At 38.8% G+C, this 13,837-nt stretch overlaps 1 protein-coding gene across 1 annotated transcript in view; it reads left to right on the forward strand.

The window, feature by feature from the left end:
- Positions 1-4,493, forward strand: part of ttc17 (tetratricopeptide repeat domain 17) — a 32,962-nt gene extending 28,469 nt beyond the window's left edge. The window contains exon 25 of the mRNA XM_088334137.1: positions 578-4,493. Within this exon, the coding sequence (XP_088190263.1) occupies positions 578-709 (132 nt within the window). The 3' untranslated portion in view covers positions 710-4,493. The remainder of the gene's footprint in view (positions 1-577) is intronic.
- Positions 4,494-13,837: the final 9,344 nt, after the last annotated feature.

The raw sequence follows: 13,837 nt of genomic DNA on the forward strand, positions 1-13,837 counted from the left end.
CATTCGTGATACCTCCAATATCTAAAAAATGCTTTCCATAAACACAAGGGCTCTTTGCTTCCAAAATAACGTTTTATTACAAGAACACTGAACTTATGTATGAACAATGCCCAATGTTCCCGGTGACCAAAACCTCGTCCCTCTCTCCCCATATTATAACAAGGGAACTTTTTTTTTAAAGGAACAGTTCTGTTGTAGCGTTAACTCTGTGTGCTTATCCATATCTTCAATACTCTTACTACACTGCTCTCCTATGCCTATTCGACATATAGGGCCGCCTACACAGTCTCATTCGCTGGATACAAGGAGGCAACACTAGCAAGTGGGGGCTTGCTCGATGTGTGGACTAAGCCAACTAATTGAGATTTATTATACTGAAATCATTCCCAGAGGCTTGATACATAACGATCAGCTGCGGCAAATCCAAATTCTTTTAAAATAAGACAAAAAAAAAACTCATCTTTATGCTTTGGCACTCGGAGACATTGCTTCTGAAAACATATCCATATGTTATGGCATTGAATGAGTTCTTTAGACAACTTTTCATTCACATGTTTGTTCTGTTCCATGGCTGCAGGAGGAGTTTGAGAAAGCAATGCGCTGGTACGAGTCCACCTTGAAACTGCAACCAGAATTTGCCCCTGCCAAGGACCGTCTGAGAACCATTCAGTGTTACCTACTTACCAAGAGGGAACGTCGGCATCCTTAACCAAAGATGTTGCCATATCTACAAAAAAATACACAACACATCTTGTTGAAGCCCAGTAAACTTGTGCAAAAAAAAAGGGAAAAACGAGTTTCCTTTTCGTTCATTCCATTTAAACTATTACAACAGCTCTTTTAAACGCTTTTAACCATACAAAGTCAGATTATATTACGTGCAGTTCTCTTTTCATTACAGTTAGTACACACGGTACGGTAAGGGACTCAAAGCTGGCCAGGGTCCGTACGGGTGCTTGAAATCCTTGAAAATGCTTGATTTTTAATGTGTTTTCAAGGTGGTAACGTGCTTTAATTTGAAGTGCTGGTGAATGCTGGAAATTGCTGGCTTGTTTCTCGTCAATATGATTCGATAGACCTAGTTTTCAATGAAAACATGAGTACTTAAAAATGACATCGACACTGCTCTCTGGTGACCTCGCTTTGCCATTGCATATTTTCCCTCGCTATTAACAGGGAGATGGCATTAGTTTGAATGGCGTTGTCATGTGAAGCATCATCGGTACAATGTAGCCAAATCGCGTGCATTTTTGAAGGAGAAAGGGGAATTCATGTCAGTTTATGCCAGCTGACTGAGAGAAAAAGATGGTTCACGTAGCCTAGATAGTAACATCTCGATCAAGCACAAAGTAGCGAGTTACTTTTAGTGATCAAAGTCAACAAAATGAATACCTGTTCTTTTGATTGGCGCTACACTTAGATTATGCGAGACACATACTGTAAATTAAACTATGGAAGAATTGACTTTCCTTGGCTTCCAGCCACCTTAAAGACATCATTCGTGTTAATAATGATAACTACAATCAATATTTATGATTAACTATATAATCATGTAATATACAGGACTGTCTCAGAAAATTAGAATATTGTGATAAAGTTCTTTATTTTCTGTCATGCAATTAAAAAAACAAAAATGTCATACATTCTGGATTCATTACACATCAACTGAACTATTTCAAGCCTTTTATTATTTGAATATTGCTGATTTTGGCTTACAGCTGAAAAAAACTCAAAAATCCTATCTCAAAATATTAGAATACTTCCTCAGACCAAGTAAAAAAATAATTTTATAACAGCAAAACTAAATCAAACATTTGAAAATGTCCATTGATGCACTCAGTACTTGGTTGGGAATCCTTTTGCACGGATTACTGCATCAATCCGGCGTGGCATGGAGGCAATCAGCCTGTGGCATTGCTGAGGTGTTATTGATGCCCAGGATGCTTCGATAGCGGCCTTCAGCTCATTTGCATTTGTAGGTCTGGTGTCTTTCATCTTCTTCTTAACTATACCCCACTAATTCTCGATGGGGTTCAGGTCAGGGGAATTAGCAGGCCAATCAAGGACAGTGATGCCATGGTCAGTGCACCAGTTACTGGTGGTTTTGGCACTGTGGGCAGGTGCCAGATCATGCTGGAAAATGAAATCCTCATCTCCATAGAGCTTTTCAGCAGATGGAAGCATGTAGTGCTCTAAAATCTCTTGGTACACAGTTGCATTTACTCTGGACTTGATGAAACACAGTGGACCAACACCAGCAGCTGACATGGCTCCCCAAACCATTGCTGACTGTGGGAACTTCACACTGGATTTCAAGCAACTTGGATTTTGCTCCTCTCCAGCCTTTCTCCAGACTCTGGCGCCTTGACTCCCAAATGAAATTCAAAACTTGCTTTCGTCTGAAAAGAGGACTTTGGACCACTCTGCAACTGTCCAGTGCTTCTTCTCCATAGCCCAAGTCAGACGCTTCTTCCGTTGTCTTGAGTTCAGAAGTGGCTTGACCATGGGAATACGGCTATTGTAGCCCATTTCCCGGACACGTCTGTGAACTGTGGCTTTTGATACCTGGACTCCAGCTTCAGCCCACTGTCTTTGAAGCTCCCCCAAATTCTGGAAGCGGCTCTTCTTCACAATTTTGTTAAGGCTGCGGTCATCTCTCTTGGTTGTGCAGCGTTTCCGGCCACATTTTTCCCTTCCAACAGACTTTTTGTGGATATGCTTTGAAACTGCACTCTGTGAACAGCCTGCTCTTTGAGAAATTTCTTTTTGTGTCTTACCCTCCTGATGGAGGGAATCAATGATGGTCCTCTGGATAGCAGTCAGATCAGCAGTCTTCCCCATACTTGTGATTTAGTTTACTGAACCAAGCTGAGTGTTTTTAAGGCTCAGGAAACCCTCGCAAGGTGTTTCGAGTTAATTAGATGATTCGGGTGATTAGTTGAATAGCCTACTTGTATACTTTTTCATGATATTCTAATATTTTGAGATAGGATTTTTGAGTTTTCTTAAGCTGTAAGCCAAATTCAGCAATATTCAAATAATAAAAGGCTTGAAATAGTTCAGTTGATGTGTAATGAATCCAGAATGTATGACATTTTTGTTTTTTTAATTGCATTACAGAAAATAAAGAACTTTATCACAATATTCTAATTTTCTAAAAAACAGTCCTGTACACCATTTAAATGGTACCGGAGGAATTGGAAAACTGACTTTGAAATTCCTTAAAAAGTTCGTAAATTTTTAGCTATGAAAAGGGTGTACGAACCCTGGCTTGCATATATGCCCCGCTGTTGATGTTTAAACATTCATACGACATTCAAAATAAATGTCATGTGGTTAAAAGAGAGTATTGTGTTTTACATTAAATTTAATGAAGAGGTCAAATGCGATGTGTCCATCAAGCGATGCCAAGATGAAATGTGTAGTCACAGTTTTCCATGATATATGCCCTCATTGTTTCCGCTCATGAAATGGACGGTCATTTTGGCACTTTTGTCATCATTCTTATTTATGAGACCTACAAAGTAATTTATGCTACAAGCTATATGAATTAAAAATGAGTCAAACTACGCATAATTTGCTTCTGAGGCTAATCGGGCAAGAAAAAAAAATCCTGGTCATTACAAGTGAAATCTGTATTAAATGCACAGTATTAAAGGCTGTGTGTGGATTTCAGCTATTTGTGTTTGATATGTCTGGAGTGCGAACGTTCCTGTGTGGAGTTTGCATGTTCTCCCCGTGCTTGGGTGGGTTTCCTCCGGGCTCTCCGGTTTCCTCACACATTCCGAAAAACATGCATGTCATGTTTATTGGCCGGTTCAAATTGTCCCTAGGTGCGAATGAGCGAGTCAGATGGGCTCCAGCACCCCCGTGACCCTACTGAGGATAATCGATGCAGATAATGGATGGACGGATATCTGGAGTGGACGTAAGTAAACTGCCCTATTTATTTTGCACGACAGTCTGTAGAAAACAATTTGACCACATCGTGGCACCATCTCACTTTCATACAAGCAGTATGCGTTCTTATTCAACCTACATGAGTAACTTGCCAGATGACGTTCAAAACACATTTATTCACAACTCTGGAAAAGAGTTTCATTTTGGGTATCAAATGCTTTTACTGCTTTAAAAACTCAAAACTGCCCTCTAAAATAACGACTTTCATCAAACCTATTTGGTCATTCAATACCAAAAGCACTGATAATTGTGTTTTAAAAGTTGCAAGGTGGTGGTCTCTGCCTTCTGTGTTGTACTAAATCAGGGATGTCAATCTCTGTCCGGCTCAGGTCAGACCCAGACTTTCTGTTCTCAGGCAGGCCAGAATGAAATGATGTCAACTCAAAATGTTTAGCTTTGTTTTGTAGTAGAATGCTTTATCCTGGGTTTCTACGGGTGCGTGAATTCCTTTTAAAATGCCTAAATTTGAATGTATTTGAGGTATGAATAGTGCTTGAAATTTGGGTGAATTACTAGTAAATGCTTGAAATTGTTGCCTTGTGTCCTTTAAATAATGCAGAGACTGCTCTCTGGTGGCTTTGCGTTGCCATTGCATTTCTTTTTCTTTTCTCTTGATTAAAGGCAGATGATGGTGGCATTGTCCCATGAAGTGTAATCGCCCACTTCAGGTCTTGCCCAATTGGACAGGTGCATGCTACACCTAAACAGTGCACTATAAAATGTGTATTAGTCTGAGCATCACCTACCAATTTTGGATATTTATTACGGGCCATGCAAAAAAAATAGCATAGCATAGAGATTTGTCTCAAATACAAAAATATTTGCGATTTACTCTAAAAATAGTTTCTCTTGATATATGTACACGCATGATTCAAAATCACATGTAAATCGCAAAATATTTGTCGCTCTTCAAAATACATGTTTCACACTGGATTTTTCCATTTAATGTTACTGGAGAAATTGGAAAATTAGCCTTGAAAGTCCTCAAAATTACTTGAATTTGGCAATGAAACGTGTATGAACCCTGTAAATTCCCATTTTGCTTAAAGTTTGCCACTCCTGGTTTTAAACTCACGATTTTTTTCTTTCTGGAGACTAATTGCGTTTCGCATGTAAAAAATAGAGTGTGCAATATGTCCAAAAGTTGGCATGTATGCATTTTTCACAACAGGGCGAAAGGATTTTCATCTTCGGCATTGAATGTGTTTGTGTTTGTTTTTTTTACAGTTAAGTGGAAACAGTTTTACACCTGCACGGCAAGCTATACAATCTCAACGCTGTCCTCTTGCAGCCCAAGTGAGCATTTAGTTTGCATTCATGGAAAAATTCTGCCTTTTGATACAAATGACCCAGACCTTGGCTCCTTTCTTTGACATGAATGTACTAAATGAACTTGGCTTTCAACTCCTAAGATTACCTTAGTGAGCTAGTTGTTTTGAATAGGTAATGATTTTCATTGGACGAATGCCAAGGATTTTACGTCACAAAACCCTGCAAAGTCAATCAAATTACATATTTTTTCGATATTTAGGTTGCCCATCCCTGAATTTCTGGACTTTTTGCATGATTTCTGTATATCGATGTTTACTTTGTATTGTCTATTGATGCTATTGCCGCTTGGTCAGGTTTTTGGAGTGTTTCCTTTTCTCCCATGCAGGTTTCAGATCAGGGAATGATCTAATGGTAATCCGTGCAGTCCTTTGAGACTCCTTGTAATCAAGCGCTCCACATATAAACGTGACTTGACAATTAGCATTAGCAGCCAATTCAAGTCAGTGAACAAGATTCATTCACAAGCGCAGGTGCAACTACTGCACAAGTGTGAACCTTTGTTTCGCTCTCCTCCTTTTCCTGCTACATCCCTCCACCCCCACATCCTTCTGATCGCGAGAACTAAAAATGGCTCAGGCGCAGCGCCTTCTGCTATTTTTAAAGTCCAGTAGAAGAACAGGACGCTCGCAGCGCGCGTGCACGCCAGGCTAAAAATACAAACAAACGCTATGCATTGCAGGTTTGTTTACCAAGCCATGTCATTCCCTTTATATTCAAATGTGCATTATTTATTGTCACTCCCTTGTTCTATTCCCTTTTGAAAGAAGTGTGTGCCAGCTCTGCTAGGAAATGTTTCTCAATGAATAATTGAGCCCGGTTATATTTTGGAGCATCACCGATCTTCGCCGCCGAGTATAAATAGCCTCCGTGCATCAAAGCATGCACGGATTTGTCATGGACGTGGAGCTCGGCACTATGAGCCTTGTTATGTAATAGGCATGTGACTTGGCACGCCGCACCGCCACTGCATTGAATGAATGTGCGAGGCTTTATATCCATTGAGTCTTTCCAGATGGGGAACATTCTTTATGTTTGGAATCTTCTAAAACGTTTTTTAAATTTGTTTAAAAGCACCAGCGTCCCTCCTGTTATCCGGTGCCATTTGACTCCCAATGACACGAAATGGTCTAGAGTATTTTGTCTAAAAATTGACTTATTTTCAAAATATTTTTTGAACGCTTAACTGCCCTCTACCATAGGACACCTCAATATGTTTTGTTGGGAATTAAATATCAAAATATACCATTTACCAAATTGTTCGAATTAGTTATCTGACTCCATTGACCAAACACAACCTACATTCACCCAACAATTTATGCGTGCTTGTTTCTTGAGGGAAAAGATGAACAAGAAAGCCGAAATTTTCACACAAAGGCAGATTTAATTTCATTAACAATTTAACTAAGTGTACTCCATCAAAAACTGCCGAATTAGTGACGTTTGAGTCTCTGGGGAGCCTTCTTCTAAAGTCCTTTAGCTTTCCTCTCCTTGGCCCACGTCTCTCCGCAAGATGGCGTGCCGACTCCTCCCATGGGCGTGCCAAGGAAGCCCCCCTGGGCTTCACTATCATGTCGAAGAGCGTCGCGGTGTCTGTAATACTCAAAACAACCCCGAGCGTTTCTACGTCATCAGGGCCTTTCTGTGTCTGGATGTGCTGATTATCCTATCAGCTTTACGTCCCGTTCCCGCCGTTCCTGTAAACAACATTTTCCACCAGGGTGCCCTGAGATCGCAGCACAGCCCAGCCAGGGAATATCTTTTGCATTAAATGTAATTTGTATTTGATCGTATAAAATCCTTTATAGCCAAATGTATAAAATCCTTCAGTATGCAGGATAAATTCATTTGAAATAAATTGCTCTGATTGTAGTACAAGTACCCTAAACAGTCATGTTTGATTGACTTCTGTTACAAGTATAATTGAGAATAAATCTAATACATTTATTGTTTTTCATCATTTTCTGCATTGCTTTAATGGTAAAGTTCCTCACCTAATGACAATTTCAGTTTTTAGTTCGTTTATCATGTTTGAAATCTCTAAAATATTTTGTGTCCCATTGTAAACTACGTCAACAACACCCCCCCCCCCACCATGGTTCTGGTATTTTTGTAGTATTTCTTAAAAAATATTTTTCAAGCATTTCCATTGTAGCATTTTTTAGTAATTCTGTAGTATTTTTTAACATTACTGCAGTTGTACTTTTGTAGTATTTTTGTCATAATATTTTTGTTCTCAATGAATAATTGAGTCCGTACTTTTGTAGTATTTCTGTAGTAGTAGTACATAAGTACAAAGTTGGCACCCAAAACCATTTTTTATAAGAAGAACTTTAATTATTAATACATACATTGTCATTATATTTTGACAAATTTGTTTTGGCGGGCCACATGAGAAAGCCTGAGGGGCCGCATGTGGCCAGTGGGACGTAGTTTTCCCATCCCTGAATTTAAATGATTTGTCATTATACTCATCAATCGGGTCCGATGTCCAAAAGTTTGGCATCTCTTCCAACACTAAACTTTTGAAGATGGACGAATTGCGACGTGTCGTTCCACGATCTGAGCATGTATTTTTAGCGCAGCGCTGCCGAGTATAGTAACGGATGTTGTTGGGAGATATTACATAATTGAGAGATAGTGACTTTTTATAGTTGCTTCGGGAAAAAAAACAGCGCGGGACCTGATTTGAGCCCAACATGACACGAGGGCATTGCTTCATTCAGTAAAAGCTTATGTAATAACCGGGGAGAGAAACTTACCACAGTGTAAGAGGAACTTTTAAAGGTTTCAAACAAGAGACTGGATGATTGTGTAGAAACCTTTTTATTTGTATTTTTTTCTAAACAGCTCAGTGTATCTGATCCGAGACCATTTACCAGAGACCATGCGTGTGATTTTGCTCTTCAGTACGCTGTAAATCCTCACTTTAGCCATGTTTTTTTAATTCTTAGCTGACTTAAGTAATCAGGAAACCAGCAAAGGTTAAAAGCCGATAGAACTTTGACACCAAACTCCATCTTCATCAACTCAGCATTCTAAAAACACAAGTTAAACTTTAGAAGAATTTGCTTTCCTTGGCTCGCACTTTTCTTAAATACATCATTTTTTTTCGATGGGATCAATAATATAATGATAATGTCGATTTCAGATATATACACGAGCCATACCTCCCGAGTAGGAGGTGGTTAGAGTCAAGAACACATTTTTGACTCTTTCTGGGAGATTGATACAGAGGAGGGGATTCTCAGCCCCCTCGCTTAACCCAACTGATGTGTTTCAACATCTCATGGGAGTCATTAGGTGCCCAAACCCTGCCAATCCCCCAATTCCAACCCTTAAGGCCGAGCGCCAAGCAGGGACGCAATGGGTACTAATGTTGTAAGTCTTAGGTATGACCCGGCTGAGGCTTGAACCAGCAACCTCCCAGTCTCGGGGCCGGTGCTGTACCCCCCAAGTCCACCACGCTTATTATTATTATTATTATTGAATAATGACAATTAAACAATATTAATCATTATTCAAGTCAAGTCACATTTAAATCAAGACTAGTCAGGTTTATCTGTGTAGCCCCTAATCACAAAATATCTCAAAGGACTGCACATGCCACAATTGCAACATCCCCTGATTTTAAATCTACCATGGGCAAGGAAAAAGCATAAAAGAAAAACCCAGAATGAGAAAATTAAAACACAGGCTGCAACAGATGTTGCATTTAACAATACACAAAAATTTGTCAACGGTAAACATTGGTAATAAGTCAAACTGTAAGTCAAACTGAAGTCAGAGACTGCGAAGACACAGATCTCTATCTCAGCCTGCTGGTCGACGCAGATGATGACATGCTTGGAGTCCAGATGCTGGTCAGCTGATCCATCCACGTCCTACTCCCTCACGCCACCACCAGCCAGGCAGCTGGAAAGGAAAGGAAAGGAAAAGAAAATTATGAGGTCTTCATCAATCATAAGCTATAAAATCTAATTGTGTTTAAAGTCTGGATTTAAATACTCCCACTGAGGTTACAGATCCTATCTCAGGGGACAAAGCATTCCATACCAGCAGGGTCCGGATGAAGTATGCTCTCGAGCCTGCAGATTTTTTCTTGGCTCTTGGAGTCATAAAGAAACCAGAATTTTCAGAGCAGTGGCTAATTAGGAACACAAAGAGTTAAATTAAAACAAAGAAAAAAGGGGGCAAGTCCATACAGAGAAGTCAAGTCACATTTATTTGTACAGCCCTTAATCACAAAAATGTCTCAAAGGACTGCACAGGATTACAATTACTTGATCTTAAACCAACATGTGGGCAAGGAAAAACTCAAAACCTCAGCGTGAGGAAAAAAAGAAACCTTGAGAAGGGGCCTCACAAGTGGTAATCCCCCTTCCAGGATGAAAAAGAAACTGTGAGGAGGGGCCTCACAAGTGGTAACCCCCGTTCCAGGATGACCAGGGTGGAATAGATTCAGCATTAAGTTACAGTACACAAACATCGTAAACCTCAATAAAAGAGAACATTAGGTAACATATTGAAGTTTGCCCATAAATTGCATGACAGCAACGACGCAGCTTCCCATCTCTGTCGGCTGGTCGATGCAGGCGTTGACATGCTTCAGGTCAGACGCTGGTCCGCTGACTCATCTGAAATCGTCCTTCTCCCCCGTATCACCATCAGCCAGACAGTCGGAAAAAGACAGGACAATAGAAGTAAAAAAAAGGTTCTTGTTTTAAGGCACTAAATTTGATAATATGCATTAAAAATTTCAATTCAATACAGAGAGAAACTAAATGTGAAAGATAAGAGGGGTAAGTCCATCCAAACATGTGTATATTGGTAACAGAACCTTAAAGTTACATCTTAATCAGACAGGGAGCCAGTTCAAGTCAGCTGAAATTGGATTGGCATCATCAAAATATCATGTCCTAGTCAAGTTAGACAAGCATATGGTCTTCCCTTGGTTTGCCAGATCATTTTTTCACCATATGCAAAACTTCATCAACACCAATGCCTATTTTCAGAAACTAAACGAGAAATGAGAATCAGATTAAGAGGAAGAGTTTTAACCAAGGACAGAAGTATCGGTCATCTACATAATCTTTATAAATTGTGTTGAAATAGACAGTATTAAGTCTATATTGACACATTATATTGTACAGGTATATGTCACTAATGAGACCCTTATTTAAGTACCCTGAATCTGCATTGTACTGCTTTCCTTCCTAAGAATACAGTGAAGAAGAAATACTTAAAACTAAATGAAAAAAGTAATTTATTGATTAAAAATAATTTTCAAACTTCCAGTTAAAACTTTTGTTGCCTCTGTTCGACTCATTTTCAATATAACCTGTATAATTGAATTGCCGTAAACCTGGAGGCAAGAATTTATCCATAACATTGGACCTTTGGCATCAGTACCTAAAATTTTTTAATGAAATAAAAAGAGGACTTGAAATTGACATGTGCGGCACCCCACACTCATTTTCATGATGATTATCTTGACCTAAAAACTCATGTGTCTCTATTTTGCACAATACGTTCTTAATAGAAGGGAAAATGTAATCCTAAATAGCCAGGATGAACTCCAACAGAGCCGTACATTTTTATATGATTTTTAAAATGTATTTATTTTTGCAAAATGTAACTGACATTATGGAAACAGTGCAGGCATCCTCAAAAACATGTTCTTAAATAGCAGCATGATTTTGTATCATTACAAAATTCCACTTTATAGCAAGGGCATCAAAGTGAAATGGGCAGCCGGCCAAATAAAAGGAGAAATAATTTCTGGTGTTCGATACTACAACGAATCAAGACAATTTCAGGGGCCTTAGAAAACCTTGCAGGCCACATCCGGCCCACGGGCCTTGATTTTGGCACGTGTGATTTATAGTATTAATGTTTTTGGTTTTTTTTTTTTACAAATGGATGAGTGATTATAATAAAAACAACTCTACAGCATTATAAATATTTTTTGTATATCAGCACCGGGGACAGCTCCACTTCAACCTTGGCCTCATTTTGTTAAAATCGTTTGAAAATGATCATGTAACCCTCTTCTCAGCTTTTAGATAACACGCCCTATAGTTTAAACTAAAAGCAAAATATGCTAAAAACAATAATACATCACCCATTTAAAAAAATTTCATTTTCATTTATTGGTCACGTTGTTAGGCTTCCTTATCCATGAAAATATTGCTTTTTCCATTTTTGGTGAGGGTCTCTGGGCATTTTCCGCTAGTTTAAACCTCAATTCCAGTTAAAAAAATTTATAATGAACCTCAAGATAATTTTTAAACTAAATAAAATGATTTTCTATTATCTGATTATGACTGAGTGGTATTACAACACATCTGCTAAATATTCTTTTTTTTCATTTTAAAAATATTAATTATACGTAAATGTATGGGAATAGTAATTCAGGTTTTCCCTGTTTTACCTTAGTAATGTCACTTGAAGCTTTACCTCTGTAAATCTGTAAATTCCAAATGTAGTTGGTTTTGGCGTCAAAAGCTGCAAAGATTTTGATGCCATACTCCCCCAGCTTCCTTTCACCTGAAAGGTCTGGGGTGACATTGTTTCCCAAAAATACTCTGCAAACTACCAGCTCTATAATGAATCGGCCTTACATATCCATAAAAATCACATTATTTTATTTCCAAAGTGTATCTATGCAAATTATGTTCCTGTCTCTATATATCAGTGTTTAAAGAGAAGGTGGGTAATATTTCATCACTACCTGTTGCTCTAGTTTGTAGTGCAACCGAAAATAAATTGTAGCACAAGGAAGAATACAATTTACAGCCACTTAAAATTACTAAACTGCAAACGTTTTACAAAGTAAAAGACGAAAAGAAAAAAAAAAAAGTGAAAATGAAAAAGTGCAAAACAAAAGAACTTGTTGGCCGCCCGCTCCAAAAATGCACCCTATTGCTGTGGCCTGTGTGTTTATCAGTGGTATTCATATGTAGCTTGCTGGAAACATGGACATACTATATATGTGGATGGATATAACTTTCTCCTCCCTAAGCATTTTTGCTTAGGGAGCAGAAAGTAAAACTAAATTCTCCCTGTCAAAATTCCCCAGATGAGAGAAATTGTGCATGATTGCGCACAAATATGTAGGCTGGGAAGACTAAATCTTAAATAGGCAAGCAGCTTGGCGCTACAAAATCAATTGTGGGTGCAATTTTTAAAATATGTAAGACATACAAGACCACTGATGATCTCCCTTGATTTGGGGCTCTGAGCAACATCTTACCCTGTATGGTCAAAACTATCCAAAGATTCTTTCAAGAAAATCCTAGAACCAAACTTGGCAACCAGTGAATGACCTGCAGAGAGCTGGAATCAAACTAATAAATGCAACAAACTACACCGCCAGAAACTCAAATCTTGCAGTTTTAAACGTGGTTCTCTATTTTAACCAGTACAGGTTCAAGTCCATCTGAAGTTTGGATGATGAAGAAGAGGGCTGGGAGAATGGTGTACATGGTTTGATGAAAGCAAAATAGAACCTTTTAGTAGAACATCACTTTTCGTGTTCAGGGGGAGAAAGAATACCAAATTGCATCCAAAGCACACCATATATTACTGTGAAGTGTGATGGCGGAAACCTCAAGTTTTGGAAAGAATGGATTGGGCCACGAATTGTGACATTTTAAGTGAAAACTCTTCCGTCCGAAGGACATAAAAGATGAAATGGTTCTAGGGCTTTCAGCATGACAATGATCCCAAACACACTTTTCGGGCAACAAAGTATTGCCTTCGTAACAATTATTTCAAGGTCCTGTGGTGGCTTGGTTGGAATCAGATCCCAGGGGTGTCAAACGCTACAAGCTGAGTGACACCGAGCTAAACCACCAAAGAAGGAACGTGACCACATATGACTTGTTATTAAATCTTTAAATTCCTTCTCCGGATGGTGAAAACTGCAACAATATAATGCATTGAAACCATGTGCCAATATGTTCACGAAAATAAAGTGTATCAAGTTTAATTTTTTCCAAACTATTACAAAATGCAATTCTTGTATACATAACAACACTTTTCCGCCATTGCCTTGTTAATCATTTATCTTGTATGGAGATGGATTCGACATGCAAGTCATGTCAGCAGTAGTCTGAGTCTACTGGTCAAGGGTGGAAGGATTGTTCCAAAGATCGTCGTTGTTCAAATATTCATTGATCGTGACATTTTCAAGCAAAAAGTATCGGTATCTGATCAGTATCAATCGATATTACAATGTATTCAATATTGTTATTATTTAACTTAAAGCTCAAACAAAGAGGTAATGTCTATGTTAACACTTCAATCTTGCCATGCACTCTATTTCGATCTGGCGTTGGTGAGATACTGGCTCGGCAGGGGTGGCTTGTGAGGGATGTAAAGGTATGTAGCCGTAGCAGTAGGTCCCCACTATGGCTTTTTCTCCTGACGCCGCCTCAATCTCCTCCGAGACCCGATAACAATCCACGGAATTCTACTGACTTTCCTCAGAGGCCAATTTAATTGATGAATTTCTTTTCCATTTTATGACACACACACACACACT

The sequence above is a fragment of the Urocampus carinirostris genome, chromosome 4 (genome assembly GCF_059441175.1).
Source record: "Urocampus carinirostris isolate Australia breed hairy pipefish chromosome 4, RoL_Ucar_1.0, whole genome shotgun sequence".
In the NCBI taxonomy this organism is placed as follows: Eukaryota; Metazoa; Chordata; class Actinopteri; order Syngnathiformes; family Syngnathidae; genus Urocampus; species Urocampus carinirostris.